The sequence below is a fragment of the Sinocyclocheilus grahami genome, unplaced genomic scaffold (genome assembly GCF_001515645.1).
Source record: "Sinocyclocheilus grahami isolate Dianchi unplaced genomic scaffold, SAMN03320097.WGS_v1.1 scaffold343.1, whole genome shotgun sequence".
Classification (NCBI taxonomy): Eukaryota; Metazoa; Chordata; class Actinopteri; order Cypriniformes; family Cyprinidae; genus Sinocyclocheilus; species Sinocyclocheilus grahami.
The window spans coordinates 542931-570352 of NW_015505522.1; the positions used below are offsets into that span (position 1 = coordinate 542931).

Sequence of the window (27422 nt, forward strand, 5' to 3'; positions counted from 1 at the left end):
TCGAAAAAAACAAAAAAACCCGAAACATTACGTAGACTGGAAAACAACAACAACAACACAACGCAACTTAAATGTTTTCAGTGGGTTCACGTTTCCAAGAACGGGTCTTGCTGGAATCTGTAACATAAAATAAGGCCAGCCTATTTTTTTCTAACTATTTTAAAGATAGAGATAGGAAAACCAGTAAACTACGTTGAATAGACCAAATGCAGTAGGAAAGAAAATGCGTGCGTAAGAGTCTATCTTAGTGACACGGATGTGCAAACGGCCGTGCCGCCACGCTCCTGAGCGACAGTCCTCAAAGCAGCAGAAGAAGCTGGAGCAGTCCTTCCCATCCAGACACTCGTAGCCGTATTCCTCGTCCCGCTCCTGCATGTGGGTGGCGTTGTTCATCTGGATGGCGGTGGCTGAGCGCGGGCGAATGTCCACAGTGGGGGCCTGCTTTTAGAACAGAACACAAAATCAGCAAGAGTCCCATCAGATACACAGGACATCTCGACCAGCTGTCAGGGGCTGCGTTCAAACGTCTGCCAGTGGATGCTTTGCACCTAATATTGCAAGTAGAATGCATTAAAAGATGTGCAACTGCAATAGTTGGCTGTAAAACAGGCTTCTTGATTTTTCTTTCTTTCTTTAATACTTAAATAGCAAATTATGCATTATGGCTTTTCATTATGCCTGTGTTTTATATTGTTGTGCATTGATTATATTACACTAGTATATGCACCATGCAAAAATAAAGCATAACTGCATCATTTACTTATTAGAATGGCTCCCACTTTTTATTAAGCGGCCTTAACTCCTGTGTACATACATCAGAAAAGAAGTGTGATGTACTTATTTTGTTCATATTGTACTGCAAAACAATTCTGCTGCTATTGAGGTGCGATACGGGTAAGTTTAGTGAACGGTTGGGTAGATTAAGGGTGGGTTAAGGTGTAAGGGATGGGTCAACAGTGTAATTATAAATGTAGAAATTAATTAAAGATGTAATTACATGCAGGTATTTTTTTAAATATACTGTAAGTACAAACATGTACACAATAAGTGCATTGTACCAAATGATTAATTTAAATGTAAGTACACAGTTGTTAAGGCCACTTAATATAAAGTGGGACCCTAGAAGGTCACTACAGCAACGTTTCCCATTTGAGACCACATGGCTCTGTCTAAAATGGAACTAAGTGCCATGACACAACACAGAACAGCTAAATAATTAGGTATTAATATACTTTCAGTCTTATATCTTGGCCAGCAACAACTAAAATATAAAAGTCTAAAAACGCACTTGCAATACACAAATGTTATGAGACCTCCATGTAAATATTTCCCATCAAAAGCAAGAGAAATAGGATAATTGGGACATATCCACATTTCTGGATTCACAATCATTTTGCCCAGCACCGGAAGAGTGCTTCAAATCCCTTTGAAAAACGAAGCATGACCAGCTGTTCACGCTGGCTTCTCCGGGTGCACATTATGTAGCATTTAGGACAGAGCCACCTGAGGCTGTGCGGAAACGGGTCATGTGACTCGCTTCTCAAAGGGTTTCGCAGAAGCGTTTGGAAAGCACAAGAGCACAAATAGCCTGCCATGTGGAAAGAAACAAATACAGTGGAATTCGCAGCTTTAACTGAATGAAATACGACAACCTTCAAAGAGAAAGTTCCTCTCCTGTCTTACATTATCTATCTACATTTATGATTATATTTTTGTCTTTAACTGTGGTTCTCAACTGGTGGGCAGTGAGACAAAAATAGGTTGCACATCTGAAAGGATCGCAGGGGGAAAACAATAAGCACATTAATATGTAATATGAAAAAATCGCTCACTTAGAACAGCCTACTAGAAGTTCATAATTAGAACAAGGTTAAGAACACATTTATGTTCATACTCACATGTTGTGAATTTGGCAAAATTTAAGATGTAATGTGTAGAAACATTAATAATTTGTCAAATTTTTAAAAATCAAGGTTCGGAAGCAAAACTAGTTGAGAACCTCTGGTATGTTAGTTTCACATTGATCTAATTTCCTCTTTTCCAAATTCTTGAGAACTATCTTTTAATCCTTAATAGAAGCTAAATGTAGGCCCGTGCCCTCATGCACATTGACTTTTAAAAGATAACTACGGCTAAATCTGCCAAAGCCATCAAGCTCATGCTCTTTAATTGGGATTAAGCTAATCAGTGTGGTTGTCTATTTCAAGCTGTTAAGGCTCTGCTGACTATTTCTGTCAGGTTTAAAGCCTCAAACACGCAGAGGAGGAGGAAGGCGGACACTTTTTAATTAAAAGAATGATGCAAGTTTTTCAGCCATTGCTGTTGTTTTATTGCATTGAAGTAAAATAAGAGGCGAGTGTGCCCCACTGCTTTTCACAGCACAGGAGGTTCAGTGCTAAACTTACTAGATGTTAGTGCAGTGAATCTAAAGATCAAACACAAGAGCAGTGTGGTTGCGCAGAATGCAGAAACATGCATGATTAGTGAACTTTACATGAGCAATATACCTTTGAGGAAAAGAGCCGCAGGAGCTTTTGTCCACACAGGAAACAAAAAATATTAGAAATTGAAACAAACAAATACAAACAAACCAACAACAACAACAACAACATAAAATGGACATACAGTATAATGCAAAAAAGACTCTGAAAGTGGAAAGAGAACAAATTACTGCAACCTCACACATATACATAGACACAGAGGAAGGGTGTGTAAGGCAGCATATAATAATTTAATAACTTATGCATTTAGCAGACACTTTTATCCAAAGCGACTTACAGTGCATTCAGGCTATACATAATCGAACCCATGACCTTTTGCGCTGCTAATGCAATGCTCTACCACTGAGCCACAGGAACAAGCATATATTAACAGGTTCACTGCATGTCGTAAATTACAGACTACAAATGACTGCTCATTCCTAAGGAAAACACATCTGCAAAGTGCATTGATTTCAAATACGATCAAAAATGCAATCACATATAGTATACACTATTAGGCCTGTCAGAATTTAGAGCTTGGAAAAATCAGGTCTCTAATCATATAAGGGCAAACAATCATTACCAAAGAACAAAAGACAAACATAATCATCTAAGGAGGAGACTGGTACTCTTCAACTCTGCAGAGATCAAAGCGCTTCTTCAGCAAAAGCTTGTTGTCGTTTTATTTGAAGAGTTTTACTTCAGAGCGTGCCTTTGACTGGGAACCGAACTGTCGAATGTGGTTTGAAAATCATTACTCATTAATCTGCCTGACATTCTAAACCCCCAAATCAAATAAGACATTTCTGGCACCCCTTTAATCATCTGAAAGTGGAACGACCCATTTGCTGAGATCAGCCCTCCTCACGCTACGGATATGAGCACCCTGCTGAGATGAAAATCTAAGGCTGCAATTCAAACCTGCTGCTGAAAAGATTCAGATTAAGGACATCACTGCTCAGTGACACTGTTTGACAGAGGTGGTCCACGATGGCAAATCTGACCACATGTAGAGAAAAAGGTTCTAGCATGCACACTTATGTTCCAAAACCTAGTGAGCTGTCTCACTGTGTACCGCCTACTCAGGCGTAATGGAAACTCATTAGTGACTGATTAGAAACGCTCTTCATAGACAACCAACGATCACACTTAGCTGCATCTACAAATAGCTTTCCTCACATGAAGCACTCAAAGTGGATTCCTACAGAGTTAACAATAAAGCCTTAATTGCTAAGCTAACAACACAAAACTGTAGCAAGCACACATAATTCACATGCCTGCTAGACACTTTCTGGCTGCTTTTTGGCAGGTTTATTTCACTACAAAACTAATTTTACGCATTTAAACAGACTTTTACATAAAAGTTTTTTCTTGACTGGTTTGTTTGTGAATATATACACTAATTTTTTTCTTTACAATGAACTCAAAGCCTTAGAATTTCACCAAAGCGTGGTATCATCTTCACATTGGGAGCACACTAAGTCTAGAAATGCTGCCTAGGTAGCTTGTTAACTTGTGGAAGAGTGTTATTATTTGGAGTACTTTGAAGAACTCAACCTTGGATAGACTTTAAAGTTAGCAGTTAATCCCGACCCTAAAAATAACCTAACAATTGCAGTTCTCAAATAGGCTAATCTTAGAAATAGAAATACTAGTAGTAAATAGAAATACTAGTAGTTAATACACTTTATAATATTGTTGTATTGGTAGTCGATAATGTGAATTGTTTTAGGAAGTGTACTCACAGGATTTCTCTTCTTCTTGTCTTTGTTTTTGCTGGGCTTGCGGTTGCTCACAAAGTAGTGGAGCGTTCCGTACTCAATCAGAGCAGCGAAAACAAAGATGAAGCACACTGATACGAAGAGGTCCATAGCCGTGACGTACGACACTTTGGGTAAGGACTTCCTAGCAATGGTACTCAAAGTGGTCATGGTAAGCACAGTCGTGATTCCTGGGGAGCAAAGTAAATAATACTCAAATAAGAACATGGAGATTTCAATGTCTGTTGCATATGGATTACTGAAGTTATATCTGTAATATGTATCTTTTACATAGCAAGGTCATGTTTTGTAGTTTGGCTTTTATTTTCTCACTGTACAAAGACAAGGCCAAAAGCAATAATCATTTAAGAGTCAGAATAGGGCCAAACCCAAAGCCTCCATATCTTCAGCAGAGGATGCTAAAACCTGCACTGGGCCAGAGAAAGCAGATCTTTCCTGAAAGGAAGGAGGTTCCTCCGGAATTTACACAAAATCCGGACTCTTCAAAAGGCTTCTGGGTGGAGGCTCATTGGTGTAAAGGCATACAATTTGGCCTTGGGTGAATCCTGTGCTAGTGCATCCGAGCTCAGCAGTGCTTGAGTAGAAAACCAAACGGGACACTGAGACATCTTGAGTGAACAGATCCAAACAGACCCAAGTCTGATTTGCGGAATTTCTGCTGTTGCAGAATTTCTGGCTCACAATCTTAGGATGAAGCCTCCACTCCCTGGGCTTCAGACCTTCTCCTTCCCACAACTCCAAACTTGCTATAGTGGTGTTGAAACCCGGGATGAAAAAAAGTTCTTTGCCATGGAGTTCTTGCCCCTCACTGAGATGGACAATTCACTAGCCAGACTCTACCAAAACCAACATTGGGCCCTCTTGAACTCTCCGCTGTGCCTGGAAGGAGGACTGGCAGATGCTGTGGAGAATGATGAGCCACAAAGGCAGGGCTGTAGACAAAGAGTCCATTGTTACTCACGTGCCACTCACCAAAAAGGGTCCACAGGATAAACCAGAGGCATTCGTGGTCTCATTCAAGAAGACAGCAGAGGCATGTGGGTGGCCGCATGCTCAGTGACAGGTGTGCCTCACCTGCTGGTGTCCGGAGTAGCATCTCAACAGCTAACCGTGCAGAACTTCCTGGATTATGAACCTCAAGCAGGTCATCCTGTGTGGTCCACAGCCTAGAGCAAAAGCAGCAGTGCGTCTGTCGAACTGGGGAAAAACAGTCAGCCATTTGTGATGATCCAGCAGGTCTGTGACACCTGCCGATCTGGTGGTCCAGCTCATTGCTGAGCTTCCAGAAGATGTAGCCAAATGGGTCCAGTGCCACCGCTCGACGTACCCCTTTTCTCATCCCTTTCACTTGCTTTACCTCTCCAGCCCTTCCCTCACTCCCTTTCTCTTCTCAACCTCTCCCTCTACCCAGCTTGTGCAGTAGCATGACTCCCTGACTGTTGCAATTGGGGGCGAGGCCTGACAACTTCCGAGGCTTCCCTAGTTCCCAAAACCACCGACCCGGGGAGGCGCACTGGCTGGAACAGTGGCTTCCACCTCTCTTTTTCCAGCTACCCTCTCTTTTCGTCAGACTATTGCCACATTCCTGCCACTATTGCAGACCCAGGTCATTTCCAGGATTGTTGTCCAGTCACGAAGGTAAAGACTGATGTGTACACAGGGATGTGGTGGACTACCCCCTGGTGCCAGTCTGCTTGTCTGGGGACAAAGGCATAGAGTAGAGGTAGTGGTTAGTGCCTCTGGCAAATGCTAATTTTGGGGAAGGATTAGCTACAATTATTTGGGGAGTCTATGTGCAGATGTTCCAGATCTTTGGAAAAAAGTCAGGGACATGGTAGATGAGGTTCAGATGTTCAGTACAGTTCAGTCCTTTTCAGTACACTTCAGTCCTTTTCAGTTCAGTACTTATTTCCAAAGGAACTAGCGACTTGCCGGCAGCCATATCACCCTGTAGCCCAAGACTGGTCACCCACTGAAGCTAAGCAGGGTTGAGCCTGGTCAGTACCTGAATGGGAGACCTCCTGGGAAAACTAGGTTGCTGCTAGAAGAGGTGTTAGACAGGCCAGCAGGGGTTCTCACCCTGTGGTCTGTGTGGGTCCTAGTGCCCCAGTATATTGATGGGGACACTATACTGTCAACAAGCACCGTCCTTTGGATGAGACGTTAAACCGAGGTCCTGACTCTCTGTGGTCATTAAAAATCCCAGGATGTCTTTCGAAAAGAGTAGAGGTGTGACCTCGGCATCCTGTCCAAATTTGCCCATTGGCCTCTGACCATCATGGCCTCCTAACAATGCCCCTATCTGCTGATTGGCTTCATCTCTCTGTCTTCTCTCCACCAATAAGCTGGTGTGAGGTGGGCATTCTGGGAGCAGGGCATGTCAAGTGTACCACCTCAACCTCCTTAAACAATGCAAGGAGGAGGTTCTGATTGCACTAATGACGGCAGAGGATGATCTTGGGACAAAGGCGAATTCAAAGTGCAACTCTTTCCATCATGTCCACAATAGGATCACCGCTCACTTGCCAAACTGCAAGATGAATTTACAGATGTAGTCTCACCAGTTGTATTAATCTCATACAGCAGCAATTTAAAATGAACCCTGGATTGGTGGTGCATCTACTTATTGCCTCAGTCTAAACAAAAGACAGCCTTCACTACCCTCTTTTGATTACACCCATTTGTGATGCTTCCATTCAGGATCTTCAGGACACCCACATCCACCACCTTAGACAGAATACTTAGGCCAAACGCTGCATGTGCAGGACATCACCGTGTGGATCACCTGTTGGTATCTGGCACTACAGCCCTTTCAGTTCAAGGTGGGCCACGACATGGGGGCACAGATGGCAGTAGCAGACTACCTCTCCAGGAATGGGGTGCTGCAGGCCGGACGGTTTACTGGCTTGAGTAGGGAGGTTGGTATGTGGCAGAAAGGGTGTGGTTGAGTGAGGTTGGAAACAGGAGAGCAAGCAATCTGAACTGTGAGTGCTCCATTATGAGGCATCAGTGATGCAACACCTCGGTGGGCAGAGCTTGTGCCATCTGCCAATAAATTGTTGTAGACTGGTGTGAAACTGCCCATCATTTTGCACATCTAGAAGACTCAAATTACATATTCATTAAACAAAAATTAAGAGTTTAGCTCTGATATTTATCTTTTTGTTTCAACATAGCAGATCATTTAGAATTCTCAATGGTAAAACACTGAGGTCAGGAGTCACTGCAGGAAAGATAAACTGCTGAATAAGACAAGTGGCGTTTATAGGTAAGACAAGATAAAAATAAATTATCTTAATGATTGTTTTTTAATTTTACATAATTTTTATTCTCAAGTAAATTTTTTAAGGATGTTTAGATTTACTGTATATAAAAAGACAGAACAAATTGTGTTTCATAACACAAAGTTTGTTCCCCTTCAGGAACTCGAGCTGCGTCGAGATGCTTTGGGAACGCCCTTGCGTGACCGCGTTCTGAAGCACGTGTCAAATCCGTCCAATGGAGCAGCGAGATGTCACGAGCAGGGTGACGTAAGCACCAGAAAGCATAAAAGCACATCCGACCCTCGCGTATGAGGTGTGATTCGTAATTATGGGGGGTGTTTCGCGCCAAAATAAAATATAATTTGGCCAGCCTAGAACAGGACGCTCGTCCTAAAAATAATTAGACGAGCATGTTCTGAATCCAGATCACAGCCTTCACGACGGGGGCCTTCCTAGAATGTAAACAGAGAGTCTTACCCAAAGAAGTTCTGGCTGGCACTGCATCCTTGTTGATCCAAAATGAAACCCAGGACAGAACAACGATCAAGGTACAGGGGATATATGTCTGGATGGTGAAATAACCCATTCTTCTGCTTAGGTCAAAGAAGACGGTCAGAACCACATAATCTCCTGGGGACAAAAAAAATTATATTATAAACAAATGTACACACCTGCTCTCTCGCTATCATTTCAGTTTTCATTTAAAAAAATCCTTCAAAACCATCCCAGCACAGTCTGGGCATTCTATTAACGAAGGTGAACAACACTACTGAGTCACCATGTTTCCTTTAAATCAAAGGGATTTTAAGATCATAAGAAACAAATTCAGTCAAGTGTTCCCAAATGTTTGACTGGTAGGGAACCTTTGACTGAATGTGGAAAGACTGTCGGACACAGGGGTTGCTGTTACAGCAATTGACCCATCGGTAACGTAAGAGCCATAATTTAAATAATTAAAATTAACATTAAATTTAAAAGTGCTTGAATAGATATTATTTTAATATGTTTAGATTTGTATGTACATTAGTTAAACACCCCCCATGTTTTTTCTGTAATGGTTTGCGCTGTTTATTATTGGATTGCCTTTAAGCACCTTTAAGGAAGGGCGCTCCCTTTAAGAAAGAAAGAAAGACGGAGCAACACAGTTTTTTGACCGGAGTTTTTTTGTTGTTGTTGTTCATTGTACGAGAACATTCAGTAAACGGTTGAAATTTGAACGAAGACCCGAGTCATTTCTTTGTCCGAAAGACTATAGAAGCTCATTGCTACAACAGGTAAGCCCCGCCCCCCTTAGTTACTGTTGCTCACTCGGACAAACAAATGGAGTTGCTACTGTCTTACAATGACAGCTGTCAGTGTGAAAACCTTGTCCCAAGATGTTTTTGATACATTTTCGACACAGAAGGACTATCATTCAAGTGGGACTTAAATATGCCATGGAGGGATATATAAAATATTTCAAAATAAATATGTAAACATACGTGTCATGCATGTTGCGGTTGTTATCTCAATGACAACATCCTGGATCAACACTGTTCATGAGTAAAATTACATTAATTTACATTTAACCAGTTTAATATGGAGAGGCACTGAAATATAGACCTTCGTTTATGTGTTTTTGACCTACACTGTACATGATGTGAGAACAGTTCGCTATTTATGCTTGTATGTTAGCATTGACTCACTAACTTTAGCATCAGTTTTATACAGAGATCCCTTGCTGAAGCACAAGATGACATTAACGTTCTGCTTGAGCAGATGAGAATTGTAACTTAAAGAGAGTATGGCAACCAGAAAATGAACATTTTCGTCTTCATTATGATTGGGGTTGAATGCTTAAGGACATTTTTGCTCTGTTTTGTTTGGGTTTAGGAAATGTAATAAAATAAATTCTATTGCCCATCCTCTCAGGATACCAGGAATCAGTGTTACAAGTACCCCAGGCACATCGTTTTTCCATTTTTGTAGCATAAACATCATCAAATCGATGCAAGCTTCGGATCTTCCAATGCTTCTTTATGGCGCTGAAACCTAAAGATGTCCGAGTTCCGCTCCCCATGCAACTGATACTCGACTGCCATTGGCCCATCTGCATTCGAGCGGAGGGGCTTACCGATAGGTCAATTCCAAGCAGCAGCTTTTCCACCATAAATCACAGGGCTCTTCAGCTGTCAGGCTGTTTTGGGCCAGGGAATCATAGAATGGACATTAAAGGTCAATTTAAAGGTCAAGTAAGCATACAGAATAAAACAGGACTAAGCCACTATTAGGTCTCCTCACACTGATACAACGCATTCCACACAGAAACACAACAGGAGGACATCCAAACACCAAGGTGTGATTGTAGCTGAAATGCATGGAGGACATGGGGGTGATTTCCAATGTTGACTCAACCCACCCTGTGGTGTATCAGCATGGTTGTAGAGCCCAAGACCCAAGACCAGATCCAGCTGTGCATTGATTTGACTCATCTAAATAAGTGGGCGTGACAAGAAAGACATATCCTCCTAGCTGTAGAACAAGCATTCACAATATTTGCAAAAGCCAAGGTATTCACAAAACTGGATGCTACCTCAGGTTTCTGGCAAACTCCATTGTCAGTTGTGGCCTAATGGTTAGAGAGTTAGACTTGAAGGCTGCAGGTTCGATTCTCAGTACTGGCAGTACTGGGTACGTAATTCAGACACAATATCAAGAGCTCGTGTGAAGCACATATTCACAGAAGCAGAAAAGGGTAATGAGAGTATGCTAAAGTGTTTGTGGATGCTGTAATGTGAAGCTATCCAGTTACAGAAGCAAGGCTGAATGTGATCAAATAATCAGAAGGCAAACTCCATCTGTGCTAAACTCATCCAGAACTATACTGGCCTGAAACAGAAAACCTGCCCAGTGCTGGAGACCTGCTCCTCAGGGGCCAAAGAATTGTGTTTCCCCATGCATGAGGCAAGAGATCCTCAATAGTATATGCAAAGGACACCAAAGTATTGTAAAGTCCAGAAATTGGGCCTGTCAGTTTGTCTGGTGGCCAGGACTATCCTTGCATAATTCAAACCTCCCTGTTGAGAATAATTCATGTCTCCTTGTTGAGGATTATTTTCCATGCAACAGTGAAGTCAGTGTTGAGGAGTAGCTAGCTACAAGTAGCAACGCTACTAACGTAACGGCATTTTTTAGTAGCGTGACGGTAGCTCTTTAAAACAGTGTAGCTTTTCCAGTAGCGAACTACTTTTTCCAGCAAGTAGCGGTGTAGCACGACCAAATGCTACTTTTTACTTAACTACTTTAATTTACGAGTAGCCTCTTGCACGACTGGATTTGTAGAAAGATAAAAATTGATGCAAAAAACATTTGCAATTGGGCTAGGGTTTACATGTAAACAAAAGAAGATTTGTTCTTACTAATAAGTGTTACATGTTACATATACTTAGTATTATAATAACAATAAATTTTGCATAATTACATGCAAGTCACCCTAAGCCAAACCCTAATACTAACCCTAACCATATAGTATGTACATGTAGTTAATTACTATTACTCAGTACTTAAATGTATAATTACACTGGAACAAAGACGCCTTAAAATAAAGTGTGACCGTATCTTGCATGTTACTAGACAGATCTAATCGAGTGTAACATGTCTTCATGTGTTCTATAGTAAAAGGCTATCCTTTGCACAGCATATCTGTCTAGCTAATGCAATAGTCGTGGTACAGGCTTTGTTTGTTGCTCTTCCATATTGACTGCGGAATCTCTGCAGTTTTTCTATGTTTTTGATAATAATCTTACCTAGTGCACCTTTAAAGACCTCCCTTTTTAAAAAGTTAACGATGAGAGTGAGGTAACCTAATTGCACTTTTCTGACACAACACTTCCTTCCTTATTTATCGCTTGCTGATGGAATCATTGGGGTACCTACACCTGCAGTGCTTCATAAATACTGAGCCTATTCTTTCTACTGACAGGGCACTTTTCTGATGGACTACTCCCAAATTATGCTTACCGTGGTCCACCATTTCAATTTGTATTCATTACGACCTGCATTAGATGAAGCCCCTAAGCAACAGTCTGTCTTTTTTCTGCTGGCAAATTGCTGTAAAAACACCCTAATTTAGCATACTCAGCAAAGTCAAAGTCAAGGACCATTACTGTCTGTGTTTACTAATAAGGCACCACCCTAACGGCTCCCATGACCTGCTGTCAAAAACACCGGCTGAAAGTGTTTGATGGGTTTTGCTAGACTCATTAGAGGAGACATGGGAAAACATACTGATAACACTCAATCCCTTTAACCCATGGCTCAACAAAGTATTGGCGATGAAAGAAGGAAAGCCGGATAGCTTTCAAACGGTCTTTTTATAGCCAAAACTATGATTGCTGTATGCAATTTTATGATAAAAAGCTTTATTGACTATAACAAATAACAGTAAAAAAACACTGCGTGAACAAACACACATGTACAAATAGAATCACCTCTGACCATTTTCAGAGTTTCCTATTATTTAGACCAGTGGTTCTATACAGTGACCAAAAATACGTTGGAGTTTTGTTATGGGTTGTGGACCAGAGAAAAAAATGCTACATGCAAATGATATAGTGTAACTGGACAACTTCTGTATGCTGGGGACATGGATTTAAGCCCAGGACATTTAATGAAATAAGCTAGATCAAATAATAAACCAAAAACACAAGGAACAAAGAACAGAAATACAGGCAAACCGGCAACCATTACACCATTACATTCACCAACAGACAAAGCACAAGAGAAACACAAGGGCTATATATATATACATATATACTGTACACACACACACACACACACACACACACACACACACACACACACACACACACACACACACAGGAGAACAAAACCACCAATGAGTTATTATGGGAATGAACAAGGTAGGGTTGATGTCAATGAGTGACTATGGCAACCAATGTACATGTAACATCTTTTTCTTTTTTTAAAACTGTAACCACTTAATAATGAATATATATATCAAGTAAATAGAAGGGATATGTGAGAAATGTGAGAAATAGAATTGTGATATACTGTATGATTGGTACAGCGGCAATTTCTGAAATATGCTTTATGAATATAAATTAAAATAATAAAAATATAAAATAATACTTCTGCAAAATGTTTCAGAATAATCATTCACGACCATCAGCACGAGCATGTTCTGTATTGTCTATACTGCAGTAAATTGCAAAGTAATCAAGGAGGGTAATATTAAGGAGAACATAATTTTGAAATGTGATGAATTTTTTTAGCCCTTACGCATAACTGATGTCAAAGCTGCAGAGGCGGAATGTGTTTTTTAACTAAAAATTATTTCTTCCTGTTGCTGTTTCTTTCCAAACGAAATCTAGAAGAAGGTAGAGGGAAGTGTATGTCTCTAAGTGTTCTCTGCTCAGATGCTGTGGATGTTTGACTGAAGTAGCTGCGTCATCTCCACTGCATTTATTTCATTCTCAGCTCATGGACTTCAAAGCAGCCCAGTGCTAAGATTGTCCCTAATGAGAGCACAGCGCAGCACCTCAAAGGCTGAATCTGCCAGGAGATCTCATCTGACAGTCTGCTTGCCCGTAATGGAACAAATGGTGCACGAGATGATATGAGATGTCTGCTTGCCTTTTATCTCTGCACAGTGGGAACATTCCCAGGCTTCTCTTTGAGGGCAGCATTTTTTATATCTCTCTTTTCCTTCTGTCTCTTTCATGCATTGTTGAGACCTATATGCAAATCACAAGCAACCATGAACAGGAAGAAAGCTTGCCAAAAAAGATGGTTAAAATAGCTTCAGCACAAGCCAGGGACCTCTATGTACAAATATTGCTTATGCACAAAATGGTCATTAAAATGTGTGTAATTTTGCATTTAGATATTTTTATTCAAAAATACTAAACTGAATGATTTTAGCAATGCAATAGCACAAATATCATTTGCAGCCAATATCTCATATTTTCCTAACATCTTGTAGGGTTCCCAACTCTATTTCTGGAGCCCAGTCTCCCTAATAAAAGGCATGTGAATTGTTTTAATCCTTGTCCCTTAAATTTAGAAAAGAACGTAATAATGATTAAGCATTGCTGTAAAATCGCTTGCATTTTAAGGGCCTTTTTTTAATTTGAATTTGGTTGACCTTCAAATGTGGAAAAACCTTATTTTACCTCAGTTTTACATCTAAGCTCCGTGACAGTTACATAACTAGCTCTGTCAAGCTGTGTTGCAAACCCATCCAGACACCAGAGATCCCTTTTTATTCTCCCCTTTTTAACTGGTTTTAAAGAGGCTTATCTTCACAGAACAATCAGGGTGCTGACAAACAAACTAATCCTGGATGTGCTGCTGGGGGAGAGAAAAATAATAATAATGTGCATTTCAAACAGACGTGATCTAATTAGTGAAAAGCAAAAGAGCTGCAGCTTTAGTCAGTGATAAACTACAGGCTCTCGTCTTATTCACAGAATATGTCACAGAAGCTGGGATACTGTGAAATGTTCTGTGAATCTTATATAGCAGTTTATATGCCAGAAAAAAAGAAAAGAAAATTCTGTATTTTATGCACCTTCATGTCGTTCCAATCCTGTATGCTGTTGTTTTCTTTTACAGAAATATTTTCTTGGCCAATATTTATTTGTCTGTCAATTTAAGCTGTTATTAACTAACAATCTCCTTCTCCACTGAAAGAAAAAGAGGGAGAAAATGTTTAGATATATCTGGCACAAAGCAGTCAGTGTCTGCAGTGTTTCTTCAATATTCTATTACAGAAGAAAAAAATCTCACAGTTAAAAGGTGTTGATGACGTCAGATGAGACGCACTGCTGATTGAACAGAGAGAAGCAGAGATGCAGGCATTGTCGCAGTGATTATCTTATTGCATAAGAAAGCGAGCAAAAGGCAGGGGTTTAGACTCAAATAAAAGCATTGGACTCTCACTCTGTCAAACAAAAAGCTGCATGGGGGGAATAATGAATAGAAAATCTGTGATTTAGACACTGGTTTACTTTGGTTGTAAATGTCACCAAGTTTTTCACTTGCATAAATGTATAAAAGAGAAGAACTGATGCACTGATAAGTGCATATCCAGGAAAATAATGTACTATTTAAATCTTCTGGTGAAATCAGGCAATATGAGGACTAGCAAAATATTCACTTTAATATATATTATATTCCGTGCTGTTTATAGTAGTTTAATAATATCATCAGTCCTCTAGTCTGTTAACATTTTGTCTCTCAGCCACATGTCTCATGAAGTTTGGAAGGAAAGACAGCCAACCGAAAGTGTAGGCTGGGAATAAATGATATATAATATTTTTTTCACATCACATTATGAATAATTTATTATGCATTATGTTTTGAGCTGGTAGATAATAATAGTATTGCTGCACTGCTCGAATGCACTTTGGATAAAAGCATCTGCCAGATCAATGAATGTAAATAATGTACTCCATCTTTGAGAGCAGAAGTGATAAAGGTAGGTAATAGGTGCATTACCCCTTATGCTTAAATGCTTTAAAATATGTTTTCCTACACTCCAAACCCCATAACAACAAAGCAACACACACACACACACCAACATAACTTTAAAATTTAATAAAATGAAAAAACCTGAAATGCCACTTTGACATTCAGTATTCAGACTTTTTGCTATAGGTCATCCAGGGTTAGATTCCAAGGGAACATGCATGCTGATAAAATATGTATACTTTAATTGCACTGTATGTCAGTTTGGATAAAGGTGTCTTTTAAGTGTAGAAAAAGTACCTCCAACTCACTGTAATATTCTGCGCTTGAGTAAAAGGATATAACCCTTTTCACCCATTCCACCAGACATAAATCACAAGTCCTTTTACTTAAAGTAGTAGGGATGCATGTGTTGATAGTAATTGCATGTGTAGTTCTGCAGCCAGACTTCGACTCACTGTTGCACTAAGTAGGCTGATTACATAAGAGGGGAGAATGGTTTCATGGCTTGCATATTCTTTCTTTCGTCTGTCTTTATAAGTATAGTACTACCCATAATTTTCACACTAAAACAATTATTTACCCAGTTTTATTTAAGTATAGGTTGTAGTTATTTTAAGTGAATGCTCAGGGGTGGCCTAATTACCTGTAGGTTCAGTTTAGTTCCCTGAGAAGGGAACGAGGCGCTGCATCCCCTTGGCATGCTTCTGGCATGCCCATGTGTGACTTACTTCAGCCAATCAGAAGCTGACAATGTTTTGACGATGATTCTGCTAGACAGCCAAAAGTGATTTAATTATTTTCAGTTATAGGTATTTGGATCAAGTAACTATTTTGAGTTACTGGCAGAATCAGTCTCAGAGATCCAGCCAACACTTGTCCAACAAATGTTTAGTAATAATGTCTATAGACTATAGTAGGATATATTACTCTCTTGGCCATAGATAATAATATTCTAATATTGACCAACATTATTTAAGAGCATGCAGCAACAATCGGCATGATTAGGGAAGTTTAAGCAGAATAAAGTTAAGCAGAATAAAGAATCTGCCAAAATCTGCAATTCAGCGGATCAACAGCATGAATGAATCATCACTGTCCTAATTTTAAGACATCTTGTGAAAAGAGGTGAGTAATTCTTAATGCATCAAATAATAAGACTAAGCCTGATACTTGCATGTCTCGCCCATCTGAAAGAGAGGGTCCTGTGTCAGTTTGTTGAGGCTCCAGTTGATGTTTGATGAGAGAGAGGGAGAACTGGTTTGATGCAGAAGATCTTTGATAAACTAAAAAACTGCAGCCTGGAGAAGCTTAAAGGTTTGTGAGGCATCATCATCATCATCATCATCATCATCATCTTCATGTCAAGAAATTCTAATTCTCCCCTTTGTGTTCTTAAGACAGTGATCTGCGGTGACTGCAGATCTAAACGAGATGAGATAAAAGCATGTATATTTTTTCAAACTCTGAAAAGGCTAAAAAGCACTTAACCTTTGCTAAGAGTTTTAACTGCAAAAAAATTGTTTACCACTGCATTTATCTGCTCATCATATTTCAAAGTAGAATCAAATGCTTCCCTTTTTTGTTTTTCCTGAGGATTTAACATGGCCAAGATATCCAAGATTTGATTTATGCTACCTGCTGTAGCTACAGGCCAAAACACTATTGCTTTAGTCTTACTCTCTTCAAAAATTGAAATCAAAAAGTTTAAGGGCATCCCAGCTTTCATATCCTACAGACACACAGAGGTAAGAGCTGAGATTAATGATGCTGCTTTGCCTAAAAGACACAGAAATTTGAGTGTAGTCAGGATAGCAATGAAACAATACTCTGTGTTTGTTAAAAATCAGTATAGAAGAGAATAAAATAGGGACAAGAATAGAGCTTTGGGGGACCCCACAGGTCAAAACTGATTTTGTGAGGGGGGAAAAAAACCCCGACACAGACTGAAAAAGTTCTCTACTTCAGATAGGATTTGAATCAGCTGAGGGCAAAGTGCCCTGAATCAACAGATACGAATATATAAGTTAATACACATAAAAGAGCAGATTCTTTTCTGGCACTGTGGTGCTTCCTAAACCCATAGTGAGAGATTTCAAACACACTACTGGATTCAAAAAAACTGGACAGAGAATTAGAAATTGGCCTAAAATTAGATAAGACTTTTCAACACGGGTCTAACATTCATGTATGTGAAATATTTAGGGATGGTTCTGTCAAGAGGCTTGTTTATGGTAGATATACATGACCCAATGTCACCAAGAGCCTGAGCGAAAAGGCTTACTGGAATAAAATCTAATTTAGATGTAGTGGGTTTTAAATGCTGTCAGAAAACCAAGGAGCACTCATCACCTGTGCAATGGCATCTCAACAGTGAAGAGGCACAGGGGGACTGGTCATGGTAGAAGTAAAGATGAACAAATGAAAATACAGACAAATTCTCAATGAAAACTCGGTCCAAAGCACTCAGGACCTCAGACTGGGCCAGAGGTCCATCTTCCAACAGGACAAGTATCCTAAGCAAGCCAAGACAATGCAAAAGTGTTTTAGGGATGACTGTGAATATTGAGTGGCCCAGCCAGAGCCCGGATTTGAGAAACTCTGGAGAAACCTGAAAATGTCTGTCCACTGGCAGCCACCATCCAACCTGACACAGCTTCAAAGGATATGCAGAGAAAAATGGCAGAAAATCCCCAGATGATTAAAGCTTGTTGAATCATATCCAAAAAGACTTGAGGCTCTAATCACCGCTAGAGCTGAATTACAGGTCAGAAAACTTATACTGTACAATCTGGTTATTTCAGCCTGGTTTCAGAGGGGGTTTGAACACTTTTTTAGCTGTTCAGGCTGGGAGATTGCAGTTTAGGTGTAATTCAGTGACTGATCTTTCTTAGGCACAACACTCTTTTTAAAACAGATGAATGACCTAACTACTGAAAAAATGTTAACTCAATAGCAGACATGTTCACAAGTCCCTAAGGTCCAAGTCCAATCCAAGTCTAAATCTTTGAGGTCTAAATCCAAGTCAAGTCTATTCTATATTTAGCAATAGCCAAACGATTAGAATATAATACTTATATATTTTATTAATATTAGTAGTAGTATACAGTAATATATTATACTGTAATACAACTGCAATGTAAAATAAATGTAATGAAAAATATTTTATAATACATATATTATACAGTTTTACAATAGGCAAACTATAATTTATTTGCCTTAATTTCTTCACTTGCTGATTCTTTTTTTTCATGCAGAAACTTGCAGTTTCAGTGAAAACAGGTTTACAAATGTGTCTCATCACAAATCTGGTTAAATACTGTAATAATCCAACTACAATAGTTTTGGAAATAATGCAAATCTGAAAATAATGCGTAACTGTCGGCGTTGTGTGCAACTGAAGCCTTTCGCGATGTGGTAAGCACACTAAGCCATATCACACTTTTGATTTTAGTTTGTTTGACAGATGCTTTGCCAAAGCAATGACTTTAAAGACAGTTTATGTTATTAAGAGAAGTGTAAAAACATCTTCCGTTCATTATGAAACTGTGGCAGCCGCCAGAGAAGGTGATTAATGAGAAACACTGGGTTGCATTTCAATTTAAATGACACAAAGAATTTCACAAGGTAAGCCTATTCTATATTGTCGCATATTTGTCGTATATTTGAACGTGTCTCAATAATGCAGACTCAGTGTGTTTAGAGAAGAATTGTTGTGTTATTTGCTGTTGCAGAACATACTGATAGAGAATGAATGAATGAGGAATGAATAGAAAAATACGGTGTTTTCAATATTAAAGAACAGCATCACAGCTATAACGATAAAGGCACAGAGAAACTATATTGTTTGAATCACAATAAAAACATTGACAGCCAATCAGAATCAATCCTACTATAACGAGCTCAAGAATTTAAAGCGACAGATGAGCGTGCGCTTAGAATAAACAGACGATATCGTCCGCTGGTGTGGACGCTAATATCGTTATCTTTATAGTTATCGTTCTTGGTGTGAACAGGGCTCAAGTCTCAAGTCAGTTTAAGTGTAAGTTTTTAAGTGTAGACTTAAGTGTGACTCGAGACCAAGTCACAGTTTCCATCTCTGCTTAATAGTGTTGCTACTTTCAGACACCAGCTTTGTATTTTTGTCTCTATGTTGTAGCCTGATGAAAGGAAACTAATGTAGAAAATATTAGTCTGTATGGTGGTAAAAGGGCATTTCATATCTTCTGTAAATCTGGACCAATCAAGATAGCTGGGAGCCTAAAAATGATTTATACTCATGCCCTCAAAAAGAGGCATGTTCATTCACCACCACTGCCTCCAGATTAGCACCGCCAGAGTCTCATCTGCAAATCGTGGGTGTCTGTAAACGGAGAAGGAAGTTGATGTGTCCCAGGGCATTCATGACTCGAGCCAAATCACACAGACCGATGCACACAGACAACAGCGTGACTGCGTGCCACAGCATCAGGTCACTCCGAGAATAGCTCTAATCCGAAAAAGGAAGCGTGTATCTACACTAACACCTTTCACAATCTTTTTAAAGCGATTCCCATGATGCAGTAGGATGGCTGCAAACTGCTGACTGCCTCCACAAGCCAATCACCGCTCTCTCCTGTTATTTTTGTCATAGTCTCTTTCTCACTCAATTCATTATCTCACACCACCCTGCAATGTTTTCGGTACATCTTAAGCTACATGGTGGTAAATGGGATGTGGCTCTGTTTCACCACAGCTGTGATTCAGCCATAGGCCAATGCATTGATCTCCATGAAGTGAAGCATTAGATATACCCCAAATTAATTATATCTCATGTTTAACCACTGCAGAGACATCTGAGCCAGCGGCAAATGTCAGAAGGACTTGCTGAGATAAGGTTGTTCTCGGTGGATCGTCCGGTGGTCGCTTGGTCCTCACAACTCTGAAAACACTGGAGCAAATTTTCAAATGGGTGCTGTATTTATAAATGTACCTCAGATTTCAGTGTACATTGTAAACAAATACATTCTTGCCTAGAGCTCTTAAAATGACATTTTGTGACAACAACACTACTATTTAAAAAGTTTAATATACTGATGAAATATGCTTGTCAAGAACTACTTTAACACATGTGAGCCTGCAGCACAAAAGCAGTGTTGAGTCGCTGGGGGATATGTGTAGCAATAACCAACAATACATTGTATGGGTCAAAATTACCGATTTTTCTTTTATGCCAAAAATCATTAGGACATTAAGTAAAGATCATGTTCCATGAACATATTTTGTAAATTTCCTACCATAAATATATCAAAACTTAATGTTTGATTAGTAATATGCATTGCTAATAACTTCATTTGAACAACTTTAAAGATGATTTTCTCAATATTTAGATTTTTTTGCACCCTCAGATTCCAGATTTTCAAATAGTTGTATCTCAAGCCAAATATTGTCTTATCCTAACAAACTTATTTATTCAGCTTTCATGATGTATAAATCTCAATAAAAAAAAAATGGACCCTTATGACTGGTTTTGTGGTCCAGGGTCACATATACTGTATTTTAGTACACAAACTTCCCATTACTGTTGCTTCAATGTCAAATAGTGTAAAATCTAAAAATGTGGGCCCTTCTGTTCAATTAACCTTGTTTTCGCAAACAAGTTTGCAACACATTTTAGAAATGTAAGAAAAAAAAACATGCAAGTATTTAAGATGTAACAAAAAGCTGAAACTGTACCAGACACAGTCCTGACAACCTCTGTGGTATTTCTCAGGCCAACAAAGGAGAACTGGTAAAGACGCCAAGAGCGGATGTCTCCAACCTCCACCGAGCTGCGCTTCCACTTGTATACAATCTCCTCCTTGGGGTAGCCATCTGCACAAACAAAGAAATGGAGTTGGTCCAAAAAAACAACAACAAATAGCTGCACAGTGGCTATTGGAATGTAATAAAAAAAAGAGTTGCTTTGGATAAAATGTGTAAGTGCATAAATGTATATGTAAATGTCATTCAGCTAAGACAATTAATTACCCCCCCCCCCCCCAAAAAAAAAAAACCTCAAGGTGAGGGCGTGCACAGGGATGCAGTGCACTGACCCCAAGTGACCACCATGATTCAGGGGTCAAAATTGATGGATGAACTGGCCTGCGTTTTCGCAATTATCAGGGAACATGTGTGCGAATGCTTCTCAGGGGACAGAAGACAGAGGCATGAGGGAGCAGCTCGGGCTGGGAAGGGTGAGATAAAAAATGTGAAAAAATGTTAAAAAAAATGTGTTTGAACTGGTCCAAGTATCAGATGGGCAACCCCTTTCTTTTTATAATCTATATTCAAATCTACACAAAGCTGATGTTGCAGGGTGATTGTGAAGCAAAGACCAATGCCCCATTATAAAAGTGCCAGGCAGTACTAAAAACCAGTGAGTGCAGCAGGGGTATTGGGTAATAGCCTCAAGGTGAGGGCGTGCACAGGGATGCAGTGCACTGACCCCAAGTGACCACCATGATTCAGGGGTCAAAAGGCAACCCCTGGTTCTGCAAATATTAATAACCTCACGTGACCCGAAGTATGAATACAAAAGACAACATGACCTAGTTGTTCCTACCACAGAGCCTTCAGAAGTGTCATTCATGGCAGCTCACCGTGATCCTATAACAGGCTTTTACTGGCCAGGCATTTGCAGTAATGTTCACAGATGGTGTGCAACTTCCCGTGAACACAAAAAAGCCCCATTACCTCAAAACCACCATTGTGTCCTTTCCTTTTGATTGAGGTCCCATTCAAGTGAATTTGTATGGACTTGATCAAGCCATTAGAATGCTCAGCACAGGGGCATCACTCTGCTAGACTATACAAGCTGATGCCCAGAAGCAGTAGTGATCTGTACCATTGCAGCAAAAAGTGTAGCGAAGGCTAGGTGTGTGAATATATCTATATATACAGTATCTATATCTATACACATATAATGCATTTGTATATATAATGTATATTTCATACAAAATATTTTAGATTATCAAATGAAATACAACATAACACAAAGGCAACATGATTAATAAAGGAGTAGTTCACTTTCCAAAATGTTGGGATCTGAACAGTTGATGAGCACCATTGACTTCCATAGTAGGAAAAAAAATACTATGGAAGTCAATGGTGCTCATCAACTGTTCAGATCCCAACATTTTTCAAAATATCTTCTTTTGTGTTCAACAGAAGAAAGAAACTCATACAGGTTTGGAACAAGTGGGGTGGGGGTGAGTAAATGGTGACAGAATTTTCATTCTGAACGTGAACTACTCCTTTAAATACATACATATTTAAAGCAATTTGATCACTCATGTGAAAAACTAATTGCCCCCATAAACTTAAAATCTGGTCTTGCTGCATAAGCCAGATGCACTCAAGCCTCAACTGACAGAATGAATCAGTAATCTTCCATGTTCTCCTTTGGGTCTTTTGTGACTTCTGGATGAGTCCCCGCTAAGCTCTTGGACAACATTTTGGAAGGTCGGCCACTTCTGGAAAGGTTTCTTCTGCTAGTTCTTCTATTTGGAGACAATGGCTCTCACTATGCTTCTCTGGCGTCCAAGATCCTTTGAAACAGCTTTCTAACCGTTCCCAGACTGATGTAGTTCCATCACCTTCTTCCTCATCATTTCTGGAATTTGTTGTAACTGGCATAGTGTGTTATTGGGTAAGACTCTTTAGCAAACATCATACTGTTGAAAAAGTTTTATTTAAGTGTTGATTTAATTGAAGAGAGCTGGCAGTAGTTAGGCCTGGTTGTGTCTAATTCAGTTGGACCCCATTATAAATGCAGTTTCATCTATTTGGGAATTAGTAGCTACAGGGGCAAATCAAATTGCACACAGGCCCAGCTGATATTAAATAACTTTTTTTGGCTTCAATAAAAAACATTATGATTTAAAAACTGTATTTTGTGTTTACTCTGGTTGCCTTTGTGCAATGGGTGGGTGCTTTTGTTCAACAGTCCAAAAGAAGTCCAATAACGCCGACGTCCAACGTCATCCGCCGGAAAGGCACTCTCTCGTGAACACAGAACTGTACAACAGTTAGTGAAAGTGAGAGAAAAGTGTTTATAATGTTTTAAATATCGATATTTTTCTTACAAAAACGTATCGATTCGCAACAGGAGGCCTTTATTCATCCCCCAGAGCCGTGTGAGGCATGTTTTATTATGGATGGATGTGCTTTATTTGACTTCTTTTGTACCGTTGAACAGAAACACCCACCCACTGCCATTTTAAAGCTTGAAAGTGCAAGGACATTTTTAATATAACTCCAATTGGATTCATCTGAAAGAAGAAAGTCATATACACCTAGGATGCCTCGAGGGTGAGTAAATCATGGGCTAATTTTCATTTTTGGGGGAACTATCCCTTTAAAGGCAATGAAAATGAATGTAGCACTGAATTGTGGCAAAGAAGGAATGCAAAAAAGACTAAAAAAAGTCTATTTAAAAAATATTTACTGTATATATATATATATATATATATATATATATATGGGCAGTCAAAATTAGCGGGTTTACACAGGCAATATATTTTTTCAGTTTTCAAATCTGTCCTGGAACAGCCCAGCGCTGTCTCACTCATCTAACACACCCGATTCAACTCGTCAGTTCATTAGTAGAAACTTTCAGACCTGAAGTGGGTCAGAAAAGGCAAAGAGAGTTGAGAGAAAATGCGATGCGTGTCAGATCCGTCACGTTCAGCAGCGGCAGCTCTTAAAGTAATAGCAGCAAAATAATCGAATGACCCAGTTGCTGTGATATTTGTTCATCAAAGAAAAAAAAAGAAAAAAAGAGGAAATCAATAACTTTTATAGCATTAAGGATTCATCTAGATTTAATTTAGAATTTAGTGTTTGATAACTTTATTCAATTTCTGTATATTTCTGTTGAAGGGCACAGGTAGCTAAATATGACATTTATTGTAATGGGTTTATGTGAAGATTGTTTTAAGTTCATTTAAATTAAAAAGATATATATTTTAAGTCTAATAAATGTTCAAATTGATAGCTCTCATTTATACTGTCATGTTGAATGGCTAGTGTCAATGGTTAAATATTAGGCGGAAAAACAATTTTATAGAGACAGTGATACTGGCCTTCCGTCATAAAAAAAAGATGCAATTAAACAAATATTAAAAATATACTGTCTTTATGTTGTGTGTACATTAATTTGAAGATTGACTGTGAAATTATTACAATATAAAAGTATATTTAAAAACTTTAATGTTAGGTGGGATTAATTGCGATTACTTGCAAATAATGTCAGAAAAAATGCGCGATTAATTAGTTAGTTTTTTAAATCGATTGTCAGCACTAATATATATATTATTATTTATTTAATTTTTTTACAGAAACAGCCTGTTTAATGACCTAACTGTGCATTCCTTCATTAAACAGCTGCAGAACTTCAAGACATCAAAGGATTGATATCTTAAGTTCTTTTCCACAAACTCACTGTCAGTCCATGTGGGTTGAGAAAGAAGTGTGGTTTTCAAAGCACAAGGAGACACAAGCTCACTAGCTTCTTCCCACTGATAATCTACAAGAACAATTTGCAACTCTCATAAAATAACACATTTTCCTTTGTAGGAAAACCGCTCTGTTTTTTCATTTCTTTTGAAACTACAGATGCTGCTGTCCCATTAGACTGTCCATGGTGCATCTGCTGCTTCATTATTACCACCATAAACCATTTCCCCTACATCTCCTCCAAAGACAAAGGACAGGAAGAATTCCATGGCAGTGGTTTCTTCCTGGCACAGCTTGCTCGTGTGAGCATGTGAAGACATGTCTCTCCACATTAGGCCAAATTGTCACTCTCCTCATTATCTGTCCTTCATATTTCAGGATGAAAATAGAAGTGAAATGTCAGTATTAGCATCCTAAAAATGGTTTCTATGCTCTCAGCCGCATCTGAGTGTGGAAGAAGACATGAGCTGTAGAAAACTGTAGAGAAAAAGCAATAAAGAATGGAAGAGATGTGGGTGGATTTGCATGTGGGGCGTATGGCCAGACTTACAGCTTGAGAACTCCAGGGGACATGAATGTTCATCCATCGGAAAGTTATTCAGTTTAAGCTGGCACTCTGCATCAATGGTCAACCTACAGACAGAAATTTCCTTAATTAAATGTCTTTTTATAAGCCATTTCATTAGCACACCCCGCATTTATATGGACGGTGCTAGAATACGCTGATGTACACACAGCAGCACAATAATGAAACGACTGACAAATCAAGTGCTATTAACGGCAGACATGCATTATAATTGTTATAATTGGATGAATTCTTCCTGAAAGCAAATATTCAGTCTAGAGTTGCATAGTGAATCAATTCAACAAGTCAGAATGAACTTCAAAGAATGAAGTGTTTTATCAATGGTACCCAGCAAAAGCTACCCAGATAGCAAGGCGATGTTGAGTTTTCTCTCAATAAACTCCTAATTTGCTGCTTATTGATAGTAAGAGAGGTAGTTGTTGTAGTAGTTTTGTTTAAGTATAGGGTAGATCTAGAATATGCTCATGCATTAATACTGTATAAGCACTAATAAACAACAATAAGCCACTTGTTAATAGTGAATAGTGTTATCAATAAATCATATATTTTTCTACATGCTCCTCACTGACAAAAAGCTTCTGTAAAACCACTATCCTATTTTAAATAATAGCATTGTGTTTTATCTAAAACGTATCATGCAAATGAAAAATTACAATACTGTTTGACCATTTACGAATGCCAAGAGGGCAGTGAAAGGACATCTTTGATGTTCTTTAAAAAAAGAAGAAAACAGAAGGTGGTCAAAATCAGTATATCACGACATTCCTTTAAAGAGCAGCTGACATCAAGTACATTCAATGAGGGATCCTCGTTACGGTTGCATTTAGTTACTGAAAACAAATGCAGTCACCAATGTCACGTAAATGTGTTTATTCACAAAAAAAGTCAGGTTTAGGTCCATAAAATGTTGAGGTATTTTCCTATGCTAATGGCTCGAAAGCAGCACCTTTAGCCTTTATCTGCTGTTTTAATCCAGTTATTTAGAACAGAAAGGATGCTCTCTGGACATGTGATGGACTCAGAGATAACAATCCAAACAACGACAGAGAGAGAGAGAGAGAGAGAGAGAGAGAGAGAGAGAGAGAGAGAGAGAGAGAGGATGTGTTCCATTCAGAATCACTAATCACTTACTCCCTTCAAAGTCTTTACCATTCACTGTGAAAGCTTTTGAGCACTGGAAGGTGTGTGGCCATCTGAAACTCACTATTAGAGCTATTTTCTTATTACAAAATGTGTTTAGAATGAGGTTAGAGCATGTCAATAATGATTACACTATATAATCCCTTCACAGTGCCCTCCGAAGGCAACGATCGATGGGAGTGTGTGTGTGTGAGTGTGTGTGAGCGAGAGAGAGTGTATGTGTGTGTGTGTGTGAGTGAGTGTGTGTGAGAGAGAGAGAGAGTGTGTGTGTGTGTGTGTGTGTGTGTGTGAGTGTGTGAGAGAGAGTGAGAGAGTGAGTCTGGTGAACAGTCAAACAAGACTACACTTATTTACATTATTATGAAACTTATATTTTGGTAAATATTTTAATGATTAAACAAATTTGTAATCATTATGTAAGGTAAGCTACGCAGAAAAAATATCTGACCACACCCAAACCTTGAATTATTATTATTATTATTATTATTTTGCAAACCTACCAAGGGTTTAACATACTAACGATTAAATGGACTTGCTCTCAGGGGACATTTAATCAAAAACAAACAAACAGACAGACAAAAATAAATAAATAAATAAGGATCACTTCTGAAGCATTGTAATTGTACATATATATATATATATATTTTTAATATGTATATTTATTAATGCTATCAAATGATTAATTGCGATATATCGCATCCAAAATAAAAGTTTTTATATTGTTACATATATAAAGTTTTTATACATTATATATGTATATGTATGTGTATTGTGTATATTTATTATGTATATATAAATACACACACATACAGTATATATTTTGAAAATATTTATGTTTATACTAGGGCTGTCATCATTAACGCGTTAACGCATGCGATTAATTTTACAATCCTTAACGCGTTAAAATAATTTAACGCAATTAACGCAAAATTACTGAAGCACAATTTTTATTCTAATCCTTTAACCCAATTTTGCTTCTCTGCTTGCGATTAGATCATTTTAAGCTGCTAAACTCCGGGAAAGTTTTCAGGCCAATGATCCAGTAAGCGAATGCATTCAAACAATCCGTCCAAAACAGCGCTAATATAAAGGAAACCAGGCTGATTACATCAGAGATTGCAGAGAGAACAGAGACTCGCGTTGCGTTTTCAGTGAATTATTCATTCCAGTGTGTTTGGCTTTAAAACACGAGCTCTGTCATATTCTGTGATTGTCTCTGAAGAGC

At 38.9% G+C, this 27422-nt stretch overlaps 1 protein-coding gene across 4 annotated transcripts in view; it reads right to left on the reverse strand.

Annotated features, from left to right (window-relative positions):
• Positions 1-27422, reverse strand: part of gabrg2 (gamma-aminobutyric acid type A receptor subunit gamma2) — a 45704-nt gene continuing 18282 nt past the window's right edge. The window contains exons 5-10 of one of the 4 annotated variants that reach the window (XM_016296016.1): positions 25022-25104; positions 20710-20847; positions 8002-8154; positions 4226-4431; positions 2508-2531; positions 1-438 (exon numbers count right to left, since the gene is read on the reverse strand). In XM_016296016.1, the coding sequence (XP_016151502.1) occupies positions 160-438; positions 2508-2531; positions 4226-4431; positions 8002-8154; positions 20710-20847; positions 25022-25104 (883 nt within the window). In that variant the 3' untranslated portion in view covers positions 1-159. Of the gene's footprint in view, positions 442-2507; positions 2532-4225; positions 4432-8001; positions 8155-20709; positions 20848-25021; positions 25105-27422 lie in introns of all 4 variants that reach the window. The other 3 variants (XM_016296015.1, XM_016296018.1, XM_016296017.1) reach the window with 3 other exon arrangements.